General features: G+C 38.3%; 1 protein-coding gene across 1 annotated transcript; it reads right to left on the reverse strand.

Annotated features, from left to right (window-relative positions):
* Nucleotides 1–2,068: 2,068 nt before the first annotated feature.
* LOC131638147 (uncharacterized) lies at nt 2,069–4,072 on the reverse strand. The gene has a single exon (XM_058908696.1). The coding sequence runs from the start codon at nt 4,070–4,072 to the stop codon at nt 2,069–2,071; it is 2,004 nt and encodes a 667-aa protein (XP_058764679.1).
* Nucleotides 4,073–24,462: the final 20,390 nt, after the last annotated feature.

Raw genomic sequence — 24,462 nt, forward strand, 5'->3', positions numbered from 1 at the left:
GACATAACCAACATAAGCATGTCTCGTGCATTCAATCTCAGCTTTTACGTCGCATTCGACCACCTAAAGGCGTACCACTCGCTATATCTCTAAAAGGTTAACGATAATAAAACGTCGAGGTCCGGCCCATACAATACGCCCAATAACTGAATAATATAATTACTCAATCCATGGTATGATCACGACCGATCCACACTGCAGTAATGGATACCATCTACCGAACTTACCAACCTTAGGTACACTTTTCCATCTGAGCGATAAAATAATACTTATACTTTTCACTAACTGTTTCCTTCAAGAAACTCGATAACAATATTCCTCTATCATTGAATTTCAACTATCTGACTCCTCTCAAGTCACACCAGCAATTATCCAACACGTTACATTCCGCTTTTGCTGCACTATCCTTATTACTCATTACAATCATCATTCCCAATTAGATTTCTTAGTTTTGCCCAATTCCAACTCTCTTTACTCATTTGTTTAAAATCCTCCTTTATCATACATGGTACTAATTTACCACTTAGCAATACTTATACTCATTCAACAACAAATTCCTGAGTTACTACATCTATTAAGACATTCCAATCATCGGAACGAGTACACATGAGTAGTCATAATCACACTCATCAGCCTCAATATACCATTACTTACAAAATAGCTCGAACTGAGTCTCGCCCTTCTCTAAGGATTAAATCAACTTCGTCCTTCATAGAGTATAATTCCTCATTACATCTGGAAATCTACAATAACACCTTTCAACAGCACAAAATTATTATAGCATTATATAGTATCAACTCATCGTCTTAACTTCGCCGAATGCATACTCGTTGAAATTCTGGACTCAGACACGTGATGTCTTACAGGATGTCACGACATCACTATCTGTATCTTTTTCAAACAGATGAACAAAGTACAAGCAGAGAAGAAAATAACACAAGATAATTGTTAACCCAGTTCGGTTCTAACAAACCTACATCTGGGGGCTACCAAGCCAGGGAGGAAGTCCACTATAAGCAATATTAATTCAAGGTAATACAACTCAATATTACGCCTTTCACTTAATATCTACCCAATGCAACTTCAATCTAAATACTAGATCAGAGATCCTACTCACTCCCCCTCAATCACAGCAGTGATGAACACTTACAAACAAAATAATAACAGACGAAGACACTCTTCAAGGACACACCTTGATCTTGCTTAAAAGCTTTGATCAAGAACAATAGTACTCTTGCTTAGAAGCTTCGAGTACCTCTTACAACACAAACCAAACACACCTAGACCAAGACAATCATCATGATGATTGTTTGGCTTACAAGAAATCTAGTACAAGAAAACTAAACTCACAAGAACTTCAAATATTTCTCAACACCAAAAACCCTGACGGCAGCATTAGCCCTAGCGAGGGATAAATAGTCTTCAATAAAACAGCAGCTGGGCCTGAATCCATAGAATAGTTTTTGCCCAAAAAACCCCAGATCTTCAACACAAGAAAACTGATAAATAGAAAACATCAAATTTGTCCTTAAACAGATCAGAATCCATTATTACCAAATATAGCGCATCAGGTCTTATCATACGAAGTAATAGAAAATAACGACCAGATGCGAATGTCATGACATCGGCCTTGACATCAGCCACAGGCCTGTAAAAGGAAACACTTCATACCAACAGAATGCATGTCATGACATCAGTTTTGACAAGATGGAACCACAATAGGTTTTACCAAAAAATACAGCCAATCAACAACATCTACAAACTCCCCCTTTGGCACATTTTTTGGCTAAAACTCTAATAGTCGTCAAACAGAAACCAGAGCACACACAACAGCAATCAACAGAAAAATAAATTCTGTCAACAACAAGAGCAACTTGATTAATCACCAGAAAACCAGAAAACATCTACTTAATCAGCTATTACAGAGACCAATTGTCATTGTCACAGAGAATACCAAAAAAACACAGAGGGCCATAGTCCCAAATATCCAAAATAACCAAAATAACCTCTACTAACCACTACAGCCACTACTCCCCCTTTTTAGCCACAAAAAGGAGCCAAAACAGATCTAATCATCAGCCCCATCACTGTCTTCATCACTTGACCCATCAGAATTGTCATCACTGGAGCTACTAGTCTCTTCAGCAGCATCACTACTCTCACTCTCAGCACTCTCAGCCTCAGCATCCTCAGCTTCTGCCTCAGCCTCTTGGTCTTCATCCATATTGGCACCATTCTTGTCACCAACAAGATCATCATCTGTAGACTGCTCAAGACTGTGGATGAGATTTTCAAGTTTCAGCTTCCTGTTCTCCAGCTCTTGACACGTCTCTTTTAACTCAGCAATAAGGAGAGCTTTGGTCACAGATTTTCTGGGTTGAGATGTCCCAGCAGATGTCTTGTCATCAGATCTCTGCAGCAGCTTGTAGTGAAAGGACAGAGCAGTCTCCCTCTTGCACACAGTATCTTTACTTTTCAGAATTCCTGGGTGTTGCTTGAGGATGATTCCACATATCAGAGATGGGAAGGCAATGGGAAGCTTGGTAGCAGAGGTACCAGCATGCCTCATGGTTTGATCAAATATGTAAGAGCCATAGTCGAATTTTGTCTTGGTTCCCACAGCATATATGAATCTTCCTAGGCCAACAGCAATAGTGGAAGTGTGATTGGTAGGTACCCAGTTAGCAGCACCAATTTTGTGCAGCAATGCATACCTGCCATTAAGAGAACTAACAGACAGTTTGCTCTTAATAGGCCACCTCTTAACCGTACCACCAGTGATTTCCTTGCAGACCTCATTGTCAGTCACCTCAAGCTCAGGTTGAGCTTTACCATCTCTTCCTAGATATAAGTTGATAACAGCAGGAGAAAAATCTATACACTTTCTTCTAACATACACCTTATGGAAATCATCAGTTGTGCCATTACCACAATCTTGAGACAGATTCACAATAAATTCCTTCACAAGCATTTCATAACATTTTGAAAAATGAGAAACAGTTTTCATCAAACCTGCATCCTTGATGAGCTTCATGATCTCTTGACATTCCAGAGCATCATTTGCTAGTTCTCTCTCTAGAGCCAACCTTCTTTGATAAACAAACTTCCACTGGATAGCATTTGATGCATAGTGCAAGTAAATATTATCCAAAGGGACATCACGAACCTTTGTGGAGGATTTTGTGACAGCAATCTTCTTCTTGGAAGGGATGTCAGGGACATCACTTAGGACATCATCTTCTGTGGCAGAAACACTTCTTTCCTTTCTCTTCTTCATAGTAACTTTGCTTTCAGACTTTGCAGGTTCAGTGGAAACTCTCTTCACCCTTTCTTTAGCAGCAGTCTTCAGGGGAGCAACCTGTGGCTTGAGAAATTGTTGATCACAGACTTGCTTTCCTTTACGAGCCTTAACCCTGTTGGAGATGCTGGAAATGAGGTCATCATCAGCAATATCAATAGGATCCTCAAGATCATCAAGATCCACTACATCATGTACTTTAGGGTTTTCATCTTTCTCAGCAGGAACAACAGGAACCTCTTCATCTTTCTCAGGTTCAGCATTGACAGCCTCGGTTGTTTCAACATCTTTGGCAGCAGGGGTCTTATCATTTCCAGCAGGTGTCTCAACATCTTTAACAACATGCGTCTCATCATTATCAGCAAATGTCCTATCATTACTAGCAGAAGTCTCAACATTTTCTTGATCTTTGCTTACCTCATCATGCTCACCTTGATCATCATCTGAAGCGGGCATTTGGGCTAGAGGAACAGAAATTCCTTCGACCTTGTGTCCTTCATTCAAGATTCTGGTGACAATGTTTGCAATTGCATTATGAACATATGTCGAGCCTTCTCTACCCTGGACAGGAAAAGTTTCTGGGACAGATCCTCCGGTAGACTTTCTTGCATGCATCTTTCTTGGATGACTGCGAGCAGAATCGGAAGAAGGGACAGAGTTCAATGGCACGACATCCAGTACCACATCTTGATTGCTCACAACATTTGGTGCCCTAGAACCTGATGCTGTTTCAGAAATCGGAGTAGGTTTCTTTGAGGAAGGACTCTGAGACATGGTGGGAGAAGATGAGGAACTGGGTGGAGCGTGATGAATGAAGAAACACAGAGAGAAAGAATGAGTGTGGAGAAGAAGCTTTGAAGGAATGAAAACCGTTTGTGTAACTTGCAAAAAGGGGGGAAAATACACTTTAATGTGTAATGATATCCAAGATTTGGAGAGAGAAATAGTGCTGGCCCCACTCACAATTAATTGCCATAATCTTTTACAAGTACAGATGTCTAACTTGTTTCTTAGGTTTACACACTTATTTGCATCTAAGACATTTGTAAAACTGTCAGCAAGTTGAAGATCTGAAGCAACATGTTCCAAGTCAATTGCTTTGTCTTTAACAAGATTTCTGATGTAGTGGTGTACACTATTGATATGCTTGGGACTGCTGTGCTGAATGAAATTATTTGAAGTGTTGATGGCATCTAAGTTGTCACAATATAATGTCATGACATCGTGTGTGACATTGTATTCTGTTTCCATTTGTTTCATCCAAACAGGTTTAGAGCATATAGTAGAATGACTGGATTCCTGAGATACCCACAAAAAACAGTTATTTTTGGATCTGACACCCCTCATTACTACTTCCTTTTCTTCATTAGTAACCACACACTCATCTTTAGTGAAGTTGACTTGATATCCTTGGTCACACAGTTGACTGATGCTTATAAGATTAGCATTCAGGTCTTTGACCAACAGAACATCTTCTAAGTTTGGCACTCCTGAACAGTCTAATTTTCCAACTCCTTTGATTTCTCCTTTAGCTCCATCACCAAAGGTTACATAGCTAGTGGAATGACTTTTGATATCAACAAACAGATCCTTGAGTCCAGTCATGTGTCTGGAGCATCCGCTATCAAAATACCAGTCTTCTTTGGCTGAAACACTAAGAGATGTGTGAGCAATTAGAGCCATACTTTTAGGTTTCCATTGTTGCTTCTGGATGGGCATGGTCTGCTTAGGTTTGTATGAAGAAGCTTGATCAGGATATCCATATAGTCTGAAACAAAATGGCTTAATGTGTCCAAATCTTCCACAGTAATGACATCTCCATCTTTGAAACTTTCTCTTCATTCCACCTTTCTCGTGATGTAGAGTCACATGTTTTGACATTGGCTTTGACATCTCAGCTTCAGGTTTAGTTCTGCTACTATCTTGGACATATTTCTTTGTACTAACGAATCCTATGCCAGTCATGTCTCTTGAACTTTTTCCCACCTGCAAGATCTCCTCCAGCATATCTGTGCCATTGTTCAACATTTTTACTGATTTAGTCATCTGATCAAGTTTGGATTGTAACAGGATAATTTCATCATTCAGTTCAGATATGGTTGCATTGAGTTCTTTGTTATCAGCCTCCAACTGGGCTATGTATTTCTTCTGCTTTTCACCTTGTTGACACACTTCAGCACTCCTGATACAGAGCTTTCTGTAGGATGCAGCCAGTTCTTCAAAGGATAGCTCATCTTCACTAGAGTCTTCATCAGAGTTGTAAATTCCAGTTAGAGCTGTGACATGTTTGGCTGATTCTTCTTCAAAATCACTCTCAGAATCTTCATCAGACCAGGATACTGACAGTCCTTTCTTTTGTTTCTTGAGATAGGTAGGGCATTCAGCTTTAATATGTCCATACCCTTCACATTCATGACATTGAATCCCTTTACTGTGATTGTATTTTTCTTCTGATTTATCTCCTCTCCCAGAGTTATAGGATCTACTGATGTCAGATGAGATGTTCTTGACATTCGATCTTGGCTTCTGATCCATACTTCTTATAATTTTGTTGAATTGCTTGCCAAGCATGGCTATAGAATCAGATAGATTCTCTTCTCTACTTTCCTCTTGAGAGTTGGATACAAAGGCTATGCTTTTGTTTTTCTTTTCAGAGTTTTCATTCATTCCCATCTCAAAGGTTTGAAGAGATCCAATTAACTCTTCTACCTTCATATTTCTGATATCCTGTGCTTCTTCTATAGCTGTGACTTTCATATCAAATCTCTTAGGTAGGGATCTAAGGATTTTCCTCACCAACTTTTCATCAGACATTTTTTCTCCCAAAGCTCCTGAGGTATTAGCAATATCGAGTAAGTTCATATAAAAATCCTTAATGCTTTCATCGTCCCTCATCCTTAGATTTTCAAATTTTGTAGTTAGCAGTTGAAGCCTTGACATCTTCACTTTGGAGGTGCCCTCATGAGTAGTCTTGAGGATATCCCAGACATCTTTGGCTAGTTCACAGTGATGAACCAGTCTGAATATATTTTTGTCTATTCCATTGAATAGGGCATTTAGGGCTTTTGAGTTGCCAAGAGCCAATGCCTCTTCATCTTTGTCCCAATCTTCCTCTGGTTTAAGAGTTTTGTTGCCATCTTCATCAGTATTAACAGGATGTTCCCATCCTTTGTTCACAGCTCTCCAAGCTTTGCTGTTCACGGATTTCAGAAAAGCCACCATGAGGGGTTTCCAATAATCATAATTAGAGCCATCCAGAATGGGTGGTCTCATTATGAATCCACCACCTTCTTTGTCCATCAAACCAGAAAATACTTTCCCTAGATCTCACCCAGTAAAAACAGGCAGGGTGCCTGCTCTGATGCCAATTGAAATTCTGGACTCAGACACGTGATGTCTTACAGGATGTCACGACATCACTATCTGTATCTTTTTCAAACAGATGAACAAAGTACAAGCAGAGAAGAAAATAACACAAGATAATTGTTAACCCAGTTCGGTTCTAACAAACCTACATCTGGGGGCTACCAAGCCAGGGAGGAAGTCCACTATAAGCAATATTAATTCAAGGTAATACAACTCAATATTACGCCTTTCACTTAATATCTACCCAATGCAACTTCAATCTAAATACTAGATCAGAGATCCTACTCACTCCCCCTCAATCACAGCAGTGATGAACACTTACAAACAAAATAATAACAGACGAAGACACTCTTCAAGGACACACCTTGATCTTGCTTAAAAGCTTTGATCAAGAACAATAGTACTCTTGCTTAGAAGCTTCGAGTACCTCTTACAACACAAACCAAACACACCTAGACCAAGACAATCATCATGATGATTGTTTGGCTTACAAGAAATCTAGTACAAGAAAACTAAACTCACAAGAACTTCAAATATTTCTCAACACCAAAAACCCTGACGGCAGCATTAGCCCTAGCGAGGGATAAATAGTCTTCAATAAAACAGCAGCTGGGCCTGAATCCATAGAATAGTTTTTGCCCAAAAAACCCCAGATCTTCAACACAAGAAAACTGATAAATAGAAAACATCAAATTTGTCCTTAAACAGATCAGAATCCATTATTACCAAATATAGCGCATCAGGTCTTATCATACGAAGTAATAGAAAATAACGACCAGATGCGAATGTCATGACATCGGCCTTGACATCAGCCACAGGCCTGTAAAAGGAAACACTTCATACCAACAGAATGCATGTCATGACATCAGTTTTGACAAGATGGAACCACAATAGGTTTTACCAAAAAATACAGCCAATCAACAACATCTACACTCGTCAACCACGTACAACCATAATAACATGTTCATCATCTCGGAAATTATTCAAAAGAGTTCTAATTCCCCGGCACAATATCTTCACATCCACTAGATTCTAAATCCAACATACAGATTAATACATGTTCTCTACGTAGGCTCCCGACATATTAATTCCTCACTGTCCACGAGTAGTACTCACAACACAACTCCACATCACAATTTCCCTGCGCGACTCTGATTACCCGTCTTAGGTCATCATCCAATATATTGCACTCTTTCATATTCACTTCTTCATAAGTTCACACAACATGGTGAGTGATTTATTCTTTACGGCTTAGTATCCATCGCATCTTATTGTCATACCCCAAAATTTGCCTTCCATATTCCATTTACAATAATTTAAAGTTCAAGATTCAATTCCAAAGCCTGGCCCAAACAATCCCAAGATCCACAATCAACTGATTCAAACCTGAAGGTCAACTACAATCAAAGCATGATTCAAACCTATGATCATTGGTCAAAAATCAAGTATAGAGGTGCATAACCATCATTTGATCAAAGATTGATCATGATTCCATTAATAGAAACTCAGAGATGAACAAATACAAAAAGGTTCAAATTAGGGTTTCTTAGGAGAAAGTCAACTCAACTTTGACTGGGCATAACTTTCACATGGAACATCAAAAATCCCCCACTCAAGGCCTATTTTGAAGGAAATTGGATTCCCTACAACTTTATCTCTCACAAGCCAGGGCTAGAAATGATCCATTTGAGAGATACAATGCAAAAGATTACAGGTCATTTTCAGGCATCCTCCAAAAGCAGTTTTTTGTCAAAGAGGATATGATCAAGATAAAAGCTCCAAATGAAAAATATGTTCCAACGTGGCTTGTAGAGGACATCTTGAGGTTTCCAAAAAGTCCTAGAACTCCCTCATAGCTTAAAAATTGAGTGAGATATGATTGATCAAAGTTGGGTGATTTTCGAAGGCAAAATGTGAACTAAAAGAGGTTCAAATTGGATTTCTTGCAAATGGGCTTACATTTTTATGACTTAAACTTGGCCCACAAGTTATCCAAAGCATATGCCACGAATTATATTATTTTATTTGATTTTACACAATTTTGTTTCATTTAAAATTGATTTTTAATGATTTAATTAAGTAGGAAATCAAATATTTTGTTAAAAAGGTGCATATATATTGATTCCAATCAATATTAATGACTAAATACAATATATTTTCGTGATTAAATGATTGGAAGGAGATTGATACAATTTTGGCCAAAATAAGAAACTTATCATTCAAGAATCAAATCAAATTTCCAAATATTGGCAAGAGGGGATTCAAAGATCTTTGGGCTATAATTTGTGACCTAACTTGTTGCCTATAAGTACCTAAGGCATACCACATGAATAAGGGTTGGAAGAATTCGGATCAGAAGCAAGGGTGCAAGAAAAAAAATCTTCAAGAAAGTGGAATTCAGTTTCAAAGATTGGACGAGTTTCAAAGGGATTCAAGCATTGCTGTAGTTTCCTTGGATCATTCTGAAGCTGTTGGGATACTCACACGACACCAACAACCCCAGAATAATCTCATATAAGCCGAGGTAAGTAACACTGAAAATTGGCTCGATTAGAGTAATTCATGCATTCTCATGAAGTTATGATTGTATATTGGGGTTTGTATGATTGCTGTGAACGTTCCTATGCATTTAATTGGATTTCTGGGTGCATTTGATACTGATTGCCATTGTTGATGGGATTAGGGTTCTTGAGGCAAATTTGGGGGTTTCTGATTAGAGTAAAATTAGGGTGAAAATATGATAGGGTTGAGATCGCGTGGCTTGGACGATGCGTTTTGGAATGGTGCGAAATGTTTATGTGCAGGTACATGGTGTTCGCTATTTTTGTAGGTTTTGGTTTGCTACGAAAAATGCCTAGCTATTTCGTAGCTATCCTTGCTGAATGTTGCAGGTCAAATGGAGAAGATGATGGCGTGGCACCATCATACTGGTTGTTTTTGAATTCGCGCGCGCGTTTTTGTTCATGTGTTGTTACTTTATTTTATTCATTGATTGCGTGTTATAAACGCATAACATGCGTAGCTGGGTTGGTAGAGAAACGCTTATGGGAGTGGAGGGTCACAGGTTCGAGCCCTCCCTCCAACATTCTTTTTCTGAAATATTTCCTTCTTGATCCTGTGGGGCGCACCCTCCATAGAACACTATACTCCCTCACATCTGAACCCTAGAACCACCATTAGCCTCAATCCAACGTCCCAGATCTGATCCCTCATACTATGGACCCTCAAGCCAACCTTATTGAATCATAACCCTAATAAACTAAATAATTTTAATTATTTATTTGTTTAAATTAAAATACTTTTAAGTATATTTATTAATATAATAATAATTGTTTTTTTAAAATAAATTATTATATGATATTTATATTAAAAGTTTCAATTTGTTGTTCGTGCCGATTAAACCGATTAATCGCTATGGGCAACAATAATTTTAATTAAAATGCTATTTAATTAAAATGCAATTAAATTATATTTGGTTAAATGGTTGCAACTATCTTATTAGTTGTGATGATTAACCTCGTCTTTTTTCTAATCCTAATTCGTTATTCTTTTTAATCGAATCAATCGATTACGAGGGGTAACGATACAAATTAATCATAAAAATATCCTAATTCGTTATTAGTAATAATCAGATCAATTGATTAAAATTGGTAACGATACAATTTCAAATCTGTTAACTATGGCGATCGAATCTATTGATCGTTGCGGTTAATAGTGCAAAATTAAATCAGGGTTGTACGCCCAAACCTCAAAACACTTTTCAAACCTTTTAAAACCTCAATATCAAAATAAGGATTTTCATCCTCATTCAAAACTACGATAGGCTACTCAAAAGCCTTCAAACCATCTCAAATCAAATTTCAACTTTAAGGGCGTACAACCCGTCCCCTGAACTACGTTGACTCTGATTCTCCATAAGGAGATACGTAGGCACTTGGCAACAAGGCGAGTCCCCTCCCCCATAAATCTCATTTTGTCCCGATTATGTTCCTTAATCATAAGTCTTTAACTTTGATAATTTTTGCCATTTACCCTATTAACTTTCTGTCACCTTTCTTTATATTAACCCTGTAATGCAAATCATAGGAAAGGGTTGAGGGTGCCTAACACCTTCCCTCGATCTGAATATAGTATCTTACCCTGATCTCTTAACTGCGCGAGGTTTCCTATTCGCCTTGTAGAATAGGTGGCGACTCTAATCTTTAATTCTTAGGGCAGGTTGCTACACTTATACCATTAAGGTAACAAAATAAATTCATTCTATTTATATGATTCCGCCTACTATCAACAAGAGATTAAGGGTGATCAAGTCCTCAATTTGTCAATAGATAGCCGACAACCATATTTAAGCATAAATTTTCGTTACTACATAATAGTGTCCTTTATGAGTTTGCACTTAACTCATTAACATCGTCATAGTCCAATAATTCATTGCGGTATCTTTCTTCTAGAATATTCTTTCAAAGCTCAAAAACATCAAGAACACAAACCTGCTCACTAAACCTCATCATATCGTTCTCGTCGAATCTTAATTCACCGCCTTTACCTTGGTAATTCAAAGTCAACTTATCGGTCAACTCAACATCAGCTTCCTGACCTTCTCTAATCCCATCAAGAATACCACTAGTCAGCTTTAACATACCTAATCTGAAGGATAGAAAAACACTTAGAAAGGGGGGGTTTGAATAAGTGTAGCTTTAAAAACTTGACAGATAAAAATAAATTGCACAGTTATTTTTATCCTGGTTCGTTGTTAACTAAACTACTCCAGTCCACCCCCGCAGAGATGATTTACCTCAACTGAGGATTTAATCCACTAATCGCACGGATTACAATGGTTTTCCACTTAGTCAGCAACTAAGTCTTCCAGAGTCTTCTGATCACACACTGATCACTCCAGGAACAACTGCTTAGATACCCTCTAAGACTTTTCTAGAGTCTACTGATCAACACGATCACTCTAGTTACAATCTGCTTAGTTCACTCCTAAGACTTCCTAGAGTATTCTGATCAACACGATCACTCTAGTTACTTACAACTTAATGTAATCAATTCTAAGAGTTTACAAATGCTTCTTAAAAGCGATAATCACAACTGTGATATTTCTCTTAACGTTTAAGCTTAATCTCACTAATATATTACAACAGCAATGTAGTGAGCTTTGATGAAGATGAAGATTCTGAGTTTAGATTTGAACAGAGTTTCAGCAAGTTGATATTCACAGAATAGATGTAGAATTCGTTAACCTTGCTTCTCATCAGAACTTCATATTTATAGGCGTTGGAGAAGATGACCGTTGAATGCATTTAATGCTTTGCGTGTTCCGTACAGCATCGCATTTAATGTTATACGCTTTTGTCAACTACCTCGAGCCTTGTTCACGCTGTGTCTACTGACGTAGCCTTTAGTAGCTTTTAACGTTCCTTTTGTCAGTCAGCGTAGCTTGCCACTTGTACTTCCTTCTGATCTGATGTTTGTGAATACAACGTTTGAATATCATCAGAGTCAAACAGCTTGGTGCATAGCATCTTCTGATCTTCTGACCTTGAAGTGCTTCTGAGCGTGATACCATCTTCTGAGCTTCAGTGCTTTTGATCTCTTGTTCTTCTGATGCTTCCATAGACCCATGTTCTGATTCTGCTTCGACCATCTTCTGATGTCTTGCCAGACCATGTTCTGATGTTGCATGCTGAACCCTTTGAGACAAAGCTTCTGAGCGCTGAATTATGCGTACTCTTTATATATATTTCCTGAAAGGGAAATTGCATTGGATTAGAGTACCATATTATCTTAAGCAAAATTCATATTATTGTTATCATCAAAACTAAGATAATTGATCAGAACAAATCTTGTTCTAACAATCTCCCCCTTTTTGATGATGACAAAAACATATATAAATGATATGAATTTGCGATCAGAAAGAATAGACGGCAAAAGACAAATTACACAGCTATAGCATAAGCATATGAATATGTCTCCCCCTGAGATTAACAATCTCCCCCTGAGATAAATAATCTCCCCCTGAAATAAATATTCGAAGAATTTTAATAAAAGACTTCCCTGATTATTTCGGTAGAGACGATCATATAAGCTTCTGTCTTTAGAGAATTCATAGCTTCTGACTTCTGCTTCCTTAGGACAGCTTCAGAACTAGAATTTCCTTAGATCCCTAGAACACTCACAGCTTCTGATTCCTGCTTCCATCTAGGACAGCTTCAGAACTTGAATTTCTTTGATCTTCTGAACATTCACAGCTTCTGATTTCTGCTTCCATTCAGGACAGCTTCAGAACTTGAATTTCTTTGATCTTCTGAACATTCACAGCTTCTGATTTCTGCTTCCATTTAGGACAGCTTCAGAACTTGAGTTTTCTGGATCTTTAGAACATTCGCAGCCTCTGATTTCTGCTTCCCTCGGATAGCTTCAGAGCTTTGAATTTCTACCAACATCACTTCATGCTAGATTTGTATCAGAACATTGTTGAATGTACCAGAGCATCATCTGAGCATCTCTACATCCTGAAATGTTACAGAACAAAAACTAAACGACAAAAGTCAGCATGAACGAGTTAGAACATAAAATGTATGTTTGAACACATTATATGAATCAGAGCCATATAGGCTGAAATAATGTATCAGAGCAAATAATGTATCAGAGCCATAACATTATATGTATCAGAGCAAATAGAATTTTGTCAGAATAAATAGACAAATATAGATCAAATTCTATTATCAGTGCTTCTGATTCATTCTTCTTTCTTGCTTCTGATCTCTGAAGCTTGACAGCACTCAGCTTGCTTCAGTTTCCATGGTTTTGCTTCTTGTGTTTGCTTTGAAGATTCTCTTCAGTATACCTGCAAAACACTTAAACCATATAGAACTTGCAGTTCTTGTTAGTGAATGTGTGGGAGCTTTACCCAGCAACTGATAGATTTAATCAAATCATTTATCATTTATCTTTCTCCCCCTTTTTGTCATAACATCAAAAAGAATATTTCAAAAGAATTAGATGCATAAAACGACAAATAGAGTCACTGGAATGTAAAAGCAAAGAAACTTTTTCATTGATAATCAAAAAAGGATTACAAGAACGGAATGCAGGAAAACATATGCAACAAGGAGAGGAAACTACAAAGACCAAAAGACTAAGATCCTAGCCTACGCAAAATCCGCGCCAGAACATCATGAATCCCATCAGTGCTTGTAGCTTGCCTTGTCATGAAGGAACGAAACTCAGCATTGGCTGCTTCTTGCGCGTCCAAACGAGAAGCCAGCATAGCTTGATTCTGATGAAGAGTTTCCATGGTCTCCATCAGAGCTGAGGTTTCACCAGAAGAAGAAGCACCAGTATTTCTGCCCAGAGGGACAGCAATCTCAGCAGGGTGATCTTCTGGAAGATCTTCAGCTTGTGCATCTTCCATTTCCTCATCTGAGTCTGACTCAGAAGTAGCCTTAGCATATTCTGGTTCAGGCAGCTCAGAAGTTCCATCTTCCAATGCTTGAAGAATAGCTGCTAGGTTTGTTGGAGGAGTAGGACCAACAACTTCAGCACGATAAACCACTACTGGAAAGACCATGTGAGGTGCTTTTTCAGAAGGGTTCATTCTGAACCAGTTGAACAGCCACTGAAAATCTCCAGTCAGCACAGGAAACCATGGTCTCCACACCACGATGTCTCTGCAGAGATTTTCTTCTTCCAACTCATCTGCTGGTATCTTCCTTTCAAGAACATTTCTGTTCCTGATGAGATGGTGATGGCTGCTCTCACCAACTTCCAACCGGAGACCACGAACACCAGGAGCTTCAGACATAATCCTTCTCTGAGTGTCTGTAGCCTTATCCAGAAAATCCTGACGAAAGGTATTCCAAAGGTTATTTGTAGCATACTCATCCAGATGATTAAGGTGAGCAGCACCTAGAATCTCCAACCAGCCATTTACATCAGCATGTAAAAACTCCAGATATGTTTGAGTGGTAGGGGTTGGAGGGTTGACAGTGAACCTTGAGTCGGGAAGAACAACACTATAGGGATTAGGTGTTCTGGTGGGAAAAGGGTATGAGAGAGATGAAGAAATATCTGATGGAAGGGTTGAAGGAGAGGAGATATCAGATGGTGAAGAAGGTGGTTCCGAGAGGATGAATGAGGAGGAAGAGGTGGTGGAGGTCTTTGAAGAGGGGGGTGATTGAGGGGAACCGTCAAGGGGTTGATACACTTTGAGAGGGTCATAGGAGATCCTAACTCTTTTAGGTTTGGTTTCTGGTTCAGCAGATGCCTTTCTCTTTTGTTTCCTATCATTGTCTTGATTCCCAGAGCTTGACGATGGATTCATGATGAATTTTCAGATATTGGAAACTGCTAGGGTTTATGATATGAAAAAAGAGAGAGACGAAAAAGAAACCGAATGCAGAGAGAGAGAAATATGAGAGGGAAAAGAAACGTTTGAAGAGTATAAAAAGAAAACTGAAAGAGAGTAAATGATGAAAAGCATTTAATGTTACGTGACATGAGGAGAGATAATAATGACAAAAGACGTGATTTGCACAGTTACCTAAGTAGACGTCCCCTCAACTGCACGCACGCTTGTCCAGGAATAGTGAACACGTGTTTACCATCTGAATAGCCAGTTACAGCTGTTTTGCTTTTATAGAGATTCTGAATCAACTTAGACACTGAAACGTTAGTAATAACTGAATCACAATTTCTAATTGATTTCTATCAGAACTTCTTAAAAAAAATTTCATATCAAAGGATACTCATACGTAAGAATTTCTCATCTTCTCATTCTGAGCTTGTTTCTGAAGACCCAATTTGTGCCGATTATATTGAATCCATCTGGTCTAGGAACAAGATCCCAAACATCATTCCTTGTAAACTGATTCAGTTCTTCTTGCATAGCAATTATCCAGTCTGGATCTTCTAGAGCATGATCAACAGAAGTTGGCTCGATCAAAGATACAAGACCTAATTGACAATCTGCATTGTTCTTAAGGAATGCTCTTGTTCTAATTGGATCATCCTTCTTTCCAAGAATGACATCTTCTGAATGACCAGAGATGAGTCTGGATGATCTTCTGACGGATGGTTCTTCGGAAATGCTTAGATCCTCCAGAGAAGCTGATACTTGATCTTCAGGTTCTTTGCTTCTGAGGAGCTCTGCTTCTGATGCGTTGCTTCTTGGCTCAACAACTTCTGATATATCAATATCACAATCTGCAAAATTATCAAACTGCTTTGGTTTTTCAGAACCAAGCTTATCATCAAACCTGATATTGATTGATTCTTCTACAATCAATGTTTCAGTATTGTATACTCTGTAGCCTTTTGAGCGTTCAGAATATCCAAGAAGGAAACATTTCTGTGCTTTGGAATCAAACTTACCAAGATAATCTTTAGTGTTCAGAATAAAGCATACACATCCAAAAGGATGGAAATATGAAATGTTGGGCTTTCTATTCTTCCACAATTCATAAGGAGTCTTATTTAGAATAGGTCTGATAGAGATTCTATTCTGAATATAGCAAGCAGTGTTTATTGCTTCTGCCCAGAAATGCTTAGCCATATTGGTTTCATTGATCATGGTTCTGGCCATTTCTTGCAGAGTCCTATTCTTTCGTTCTACAACCCCATTTTGCTGTGGAGTTCTAGGACAAGAGAAATCATGGGCAATACCATTTTCTTTGAAGAACTCTTCAAAGGATCTGTTCTCAAATTCACCACCATGATCACTTCTAACCTTTATGATTTTACACTCTTTTTCAGATTGAATCTGAATGCAGAAATCAAAGAACACTGAATGAGTCTCATCCTTGTGTTTCAAGAATTTTACCCATGTCCAGCGGCTATAATCATCTACGATGACTAATCCATATTTCTTCCCTCTGACAGATGCTGTTTTGACTGGGCCAAACAGATCAATGTGCAAGAGTTCTAATGGCCTTGAGGTAGAAACAACATTCTTGGACTTGAATGCAGGTTTGGAGAACTTGCCCTTCTGACATGCTTCACAAAGAGCATCTGATTTGAATTTCAGATTAGGGAGTCCTCTGACCAGATTCAGTTTGTTAATCTGAGAAATCTTTCTCAAACTAGCATGACCTAATCTTCTGTGCCAGACCCACTGCTCTTCAGAAACAGACATAAGACAAGTCACCTTCTGACTCATAAGATCTTGCAGATCTGTCTTATAAATGTTGTTCTTCCTCTTGCCTGTAAATAGGATTGAGCCATCCTTCTGATTTACAGCCTTGCAAGACTCTTGATTAAAGATTATATCATAACCATTGTCACTCAATTGACTGATAGATAAAAGGTTATGTGTTAATCCTTCCACAAGAAGTACATTAGAAATGGAAGGAGAGTTACCAGACTTTATAGTTCCAGAGCCAATTATCTTGCCCTTCTGATCTCCTCCAAACTTGACTACTCCTCCAGACTTAAACACCAGGTCTTGGAACATAGACCTTCTTCCTGTCATGTGTCGCGAGCATCCAGAGTCCAGGTACCATGACATGTTGTGCTTTGTCCTTTTTGCAGTCAAGGATATCTGCAATAGGAATAATCTTATCCTTAGGTACCCACATTTTCTTGGGTCCTTTCTTGTTAGATTTTCTCAAGTTCTGATTGAACTTGGGTTTAACATTGTAAGCAATAGGAGGAACAGCATGATAATTTTTAATGTGAGTTTCATGATATTTCCTAGGCTGTGTCACATGCTTTTTGGTGTGTGTTATGTGAAAACTTTGAGCATGTGAAGTGTGCCTAATATCATGGGAGTGGCCATACTTGAACTGATCATACAATGGCTTGTATGTGATTTTCATTTCATCAACAGGTTCAAGTTTGTATGGGGTTTCACCCTCAAAACCAATGCCGACTCTTTTGTTTCCAGACACAGCATATATCATAGAAGCTAGCTGACTTCTGCCAATACTTCTAGATAAGAACTTCCTGAAACTTAAATCATATTCTTTCAGAATATGGTTTAGACTAGGAGTGGATTTTTCTGAATCAGAAGGGGATCCAACATTATTGGATAATTTTAAAAGTTTTTCTTTTAATTCAGAATTCTCCAACTCAAGCTTCTTTGTTTCAAATTCAAATTGCTTTTTCAGCTTTTTGTATTTGAGACTAATCTGAGACTTGAGTTCCAGTAGTTCAGTTAGACCGGAAACTAACTCATCTCTAGTAAGTTCAGAAAATACCTCTTCAGAATCTGATTCTGATGTAGATTCTGATCCGTCATCTTCTGTCGCCATCAGCGCACAGTTAGCCTGCTCATCTTCAGAGTCTGAATCATCTTCTGACTCATCCCAGGTTGCCATAAGACTTTTCTTCTTATGAAACTTCTTCTTGGGATTTTCCTTCTGAAGATTTGGACATTCATTCTTGTAGTGTCCAGGCTCATTGCATTCATAGCACATGACCTTCTTCTTGTCAAATCTTCTATCATCAGAAGATTCTCCACGTTCAAATTTCTTTGAACTTCTGAAGCCTCTGAACTTCCTTTGCCTGGTCTTCCAGAGTTGATTTAGCCTTCTGGAGATCAGGGACAGTTCATCTTCTTCTTCAGATTTTGATTCTTCAGGATCTTCTTCTCTAGCCTGAAAAGCGTTAGTGCATTTCTTGATATTGGATTTTAATGCAATAGACTTACCTTTCTTTTGAGGCTCATTTGCGTCCAGCTCTATTTCATGACTTCTCAAGGCACTGATAAGCTCTTCCAGAGAAACTTCATTCAGATTCTTTGCAATCTTGAATGCAGTCACCATAGGACCCCATCTTCTGGGTAAGCTTCTGATGATCTTCTTTACGTGATCAGCCTTGGTGTATCCCTTGTCAAGAACTCTCAATCCAGCAGTAAGAGTTTGAAATCTTGAAAACATCTTTTCAATGTCTTCATCATCCTCCATCTTGAAGGCTTCATACTTCTGGATTAAAGCTAGAGCTTTAGTCTCCTTGACTTGAGCATTTCCTTCATGAGTCATTTTCAAGGACTCATATATGTCATAGGCCGTTTCCCTGTTAGATATCTTCTCATACTCAGCATGAGAGATAGCATTCAGCAAAACAGTTCTGCATTTATGATGATTCCTGAAAAGCTTTTTCTGATCATCATCCATTTCTTGCCTTGTTAGCTTTACGCCTCTGGCATTTACAGGATGTTTGTAACCATCCATCAGAAGATCCCATAGATCACCATCTAGACCCAGAAAGTAACTTTCCAGTTTATCTTTCCAGTATTCAAAGTTTTCACCATCAAATACCGGCGGTCTAGTATAACCATTGTTACCGTTGTATTGCTCAGCAGAGCCAGATGTAGATGCAGGTGTAGGTGTAGACTTTTCACTTTCATCAACCATCTTTTACTGAAGCGTTTTTCTCTTCCTGAATCTTTTCTAAACACGGTTAAGTGCTTGCACCTTAGAACCGGCGCTCTGATGCCAATTGAAGGATAGAAAAACACTTAGAAAGGGGGGGTTTGAATAAGTATAGCTTTAAAAACTTGACAGATAAAAATAAATTGCACAGTTATTTTTATCCTGGTTCGTTGTTAACTAAACTACTCCAGTCCACCCCCGCAGAGATGATTTACCTCAACTGAGGATTTAATCCACTAATCGCACGGATTACAATGGTTTTCCACTTAGTCAGCAACTAAGTCTTCCAGAGTCTTCTGATCACACACTGATCACTCCAGGAACAACTGCTTAGATACCCTCTAAGACTTTTCTAGAGTCTACTGATCAACACGATCACTCTAGTTACAATCTGCTTAGTTCACTCCTAAGACTTCCTAGAGTATTCTGATCAACACGATCACTCTAGTTACTTACAACTTAATGTAATCAATTCTAAGAGTTTACAAATGCTTCTTAAAAGCGATAATCACAACTGTGATATTTCTCTTAACGTTTAAGCTTAATCTCACTAATATATTACAACAGCAATGTAGTGAGCTTTGATGAAGATGAAGATTCTGAGTTTAGATTTGAACAGAGTTTCAGCAAGTTGATATTCACAGAATAGATGTAGAATTCGTTAACCTTGCTTCTCATCAGAACTTCATATTTATAGGCGTTGGAGAAGATGACCGTTGAATGCATTTAATGCTTTGCGTGTTCCGTACAGCATCGCATTTAATGTTATACGCTTTTGTCAACTACCTCGAGCCTTGTTCACGCTGTGTCTACTGACGTAGCCTTTAGTAGCTTTTAACGTTCCTTTTGTCAGTCAGCGTAGCTTGCCACTTGTACTTCCTTCTGATCTGATGTTTGTGAATACAACGTTTGAATATCATCAGAGTCAAACAGCTTGGTGCATAGCATCTTCTGATCTTCTGACCTTGAAGTGCTTCTGAGCGTGATACCATCTTCTGAGCTTCAGTGCTTCTGATCTCTTGTTCTTCTGATGCTTCCATAGACCCATGTTCTGATTCTGCTTCGACCATCTTCTGATGTCTTGCCAGACCATGTTCTGATGTTGCATGCTGAACCCTTTGAGACAAAGCTTCTGAGCGCTGAATTATGCGTACTCTTTATATATATTTCCTGAAAGGGAAATTGCATTGGATTAGAGTACCATATTATCTTAAGCAAAATTCATATTATTGTTATCATCAAAACTAAGATAATTGATCAGAACAAATCTTGTTCTAACATAATCTAACACTATTAGGAGTACCTTCACATATCCATCTCAAATCTATAAATTGTCCAATTAAATCCAACTCTTTCACCATCAGCACCAACATATTTCAAGACTTCTTACTCAACGCATAAGCTACTACTTGCTGATTTTGCATCAATACACCACCCAAACTCATCTGTGACGCATCACAATATACCACAAACGGTTCTAAAGTTTATTTCACTTTTACTGCTAATCCACCCCTCACTTAAAATCCATCGGCACTCAAATCATCTTTATTACCAAACATCCCATCAACTTATTCATCAACAACATATACTACTCAACTTCGTCTCAAACAATCGCGGTAGTAGGCATTCCTATTCAACAAGTTTCACACTTCCTTAACCAACTTCAAAATCTCTCTTTATAGGATCACTCTACTGTATTTATAACTCTCCCATAAGGTAGAACATAACCTCTCCTCTTCATAGGTTCAAACAACAAATTAATCCAACACTTGAAACTCAAGATATGAATTTTCTAACGTCATCCGAAATGCAACATCGACATCATGCAGCGACACTCTATACGATATCTCCAAAACTCTTCAAATGATATATTCAATTCTTAAAATTGCTTCTCAACAAACCTTTTAATTATTCCTTCATTCCGTTCAACTCTGACACTGACATCCCATGCAACACCAACAAACAAGTCTAGTTTTGAGAACAAGCGTAACTACAACTTCACCTCTTTCTAACATCATACTGTCACAATTAAATGTGTTACAGCTGCTGCAACCATTTTTATTATGAAGTTCATCTCGTTAGCTTTCCGACACTTCAAACGGAACTCAAATCGGATGTCTAGAACTCCAGTTATGAATTTTCGAAGTTTCATAATGATTCAACAACTGTCCTGCGTTTTTCTTACGGAAATTCCGCTCTAAAACTCATCATCTTCAAATCAATCACATTCTAAACAGCTCCTTATCATATCTCTTCAATTCCAAACATTCTTACAACTTGAGCAACACATCCCATCGCTGAAGTTCGTCTTCTGCAACATCCCGAAACCAAATTCATGTACGCCATCATCAACCTTCTTATCCTTGAGATCATACTTGTCTCTTCGCATTACCCGCGCGTCAAAACGTTCTCAACAACATCGATACCCTCTACCATCATCTCAATTACTTACTAGTAATCCTACGGCAAGGTCTACGACAATACTTCCTTTAATCACCACTTCAACAACGACCTTTCACATAGGGCTACTCACACAACAACGTCACAGTCCATCAGTAGCACTTGAAGCATCACAACTTCAAAATTTCATTTTCTAGAAATAACCATCATCTACTCCAAGACACTCCAACTGAAATAACAACCACAGTCTACAGCCCATGTCACCTTCACTTCAGAAAACAATAACTCTACACTCTTGTACTGCTGCCCTCCGCATCACGCTAACATCTTGCATCTGAGACATATCCGAGAAGTATAGCTTCTCCCCCGTAGTTTCAATCTCACTTCTGCAGGCAAATAGATAGAACACACTGAGTACCGACAATGTTTCACACACATGCCGTATACCGAAAGGGAAATTAACAACAAGACTCTGGTCACATGACCGACTATGCTCTGATACCACTATTGTAACACCCTTCTAACCCCGGCGGAAATTTAAATAAATATATCAGAGTAAAAACATATGCACAAGGGTGCCACAATTATTTAAAATAATTAAATCAACTAAGGTCAAGTCATGCTTTATTAGGAAACGATTTACCAAAAACACAATTATGTTTATCACAGCGGAATAAGAAACATCATCAACATAACCAAATGGAAACATAATCCAACACCAAATAAAATAGAGAATTCTCATAAATCTCTATAACTATCGTTCCCCAGTGTTACAAGATCAGAGCATGACCGACACGACCCAAAACAACGGATAAACTCTACGAGTCATCCTCACCGAGCACTAATGCCGCTACTCCTCGATCTGAAAATTGTCAACAAGTAAGGGTGAGTCTCATTCTCAATTAATCAATGTTATGCATTCATAAGCAACAAAACATCATAATATATCATTCACCCAATTTGTCATATATTCAAATTCACATCTATTATTCATCAATTCACACAATAATATATTACAACACAAAACACAGAAATCCATACAATCATGTTATGACAAAATGCATATGACACAACTGACACTATGCATGTGGTACCAATAAACCGTGGAATCAATCCACCTAACCGATCTATGCCTCATCGAGATACGGCCCACCGACACAATTTCCACACAATGGGAAATATGTCCACCAACGATCCAAACATCACCGGGATCCAACATCAATGCATATGAATGAATGAAACACATATAACATACTTAAAACACACTGAATCACGATGAACAACTCATCTCAATACCACATCACCGAATAAGTATGTACATGTTTTCAACATCATTCAAATAGTCATGCATCCATCACAATCATAATAACAAATCACAACTAATTCATCATCACATCAAACACATTGTCACACCTATCTCATATGCACACAATGTTCAATTCTCATCAAGTAATTAAATCGAGTTTTTAAAGAAATAAAGTTGGCTAATACCAATATTCATCATTCATCATATAAAACATTTAATTACTTGCACAATGCCCAAAACGGCACTAAGAAATGATTCACGGATCAAAAGATACGTTATTTTGAAGTTTGGGAAAATTCACACACACAACAAGGTTCGCTCAGCGGAGCAAGGCAGAAGGGAAATCCTTCAGACCCCCGCTCAGCGGACCTCAAGCGACGTCAAACAGGAGCGAACTACGTTGGGACCTCCGCTCAGCGGACCCCCTCCGCTCAGCGGACCTGCGATTTCAGCAAACCCCAAGTCTGCGACAGACCCTGCGATTTCACATTCTTTTCACCCAAAAACGATTCCAGGCATCACATACAGGCATACAAACATCGAATTTCTCATCACACATCATTATACATCAAAACAACACATCAATAACCAACAATCTATACAATTCATCAATTATCCCAAATCATAACATACCTAACAATATCAAATCCCAATATACCCAATCGAATCGAATCGAATCATACGTTAATTCATCCTATTACCCATAATCACATAATAGAAATTAACCGGAAGAGTCCCCCTTACCTTAGCCAAGAATATGAATTTTTCTCCTTCTTCTCCATCAAACCCGTAAGCCTCTTTTCATCACTTTCAGCAAGGATCTCCAATCTTCAAACCCGCTTATCTCCCTCACCGAGAACTTCCCTGATTTGGAGCTACGAGCAGAGAGTTATGACCCATTTTGTGAGGGCTGCACCATGAATACGAAAATCCCTCTTATCCATGAATTCTCCTTCTCTCCCTCTTAGGTTTTCCTTCTCTATTTCTCAATTTTCTCTTATTTACTTGTTTTATTAAAACATGGCATAATTTAGTAATGGGCTCAACTCTTAACACCCCCTCATTACTAAATACTCCACTTGGCCCAAAGACCAATACTCAATAATTCTCCCAATTAGTTCAACGAAAATACCAATTAATTCCAAATAATAATTTAATTTCTGATTAAATTAAAATTAGAAAATATGGGGTGTTACAGATGTGAATTGAGAGAGAGGATTGAGATAAAGAATGAAAATTGAGGGAGAGAGAAATGGTGATGATGAATGTTCACAATGGTGATGGAGGAGAAGAAATGGTGAAGAATGAGAGTGTATAGCTTCTAAATTAGAGGGAAGAGAGGTGGAAGAGATAAGTGAATCTGAGCCATCAATCTGAAAGAGTTAGTTACAAATTGAAAGGTGAGGATTAATTGAATGGATGTTAGAGCTTAGAAGTTAGTTAGAGTGAAACTGAAGGTTAGAGTGGTTAATAGTTGGTTAGGATTCTGTTATGGCAGTTGTGTTTGAGTTATATTCTGTCAGCTATTTCTCTTCTTTCTTCTACTTTAAAAGTGAGTTCAGTATGATGCAAGTGTTCAGTTTAGACTCTTAACCATTTCGGTGCAAGTTTAATGTCAAATGAGGGCTTGAATATATGGGCTTTGGCCTTGAGGGACAAAGCCTCTATGAATAATGCTTGATTCTGAACTGTACTGATGTTGTAATTTGTAGGTT

The sequence above is a fragment of the Vicia villosa genome, unplaced genomic scaffold (assembly GCF_029867415.1).
Source record: "Vicia villosa cultivar HV-30 ecotype Madison, WI unplaced genomic scaffold, Vvil1.0 ctg.002187F_1_1, whole genome shotgun sequence".
In the NCBI taxonomy this organism is placed as follows: domain Eukaryota; kingdom Viridiplantae; phylum Streptophyta; class Magnoliopsida; order Fabales; family Fabaceae; genus Vicia; species Vicia villosa.

What these genes read in the sequence shown, in the direction of transcription:
- LOC131638147 (XM_058908696.1), bottom strand. Translation starts at nt 4,072, where the DNA reads ATGTCTCAGAGTCCTTCCTCAAAGAAACCTACTCCGATTTCTGAAACA.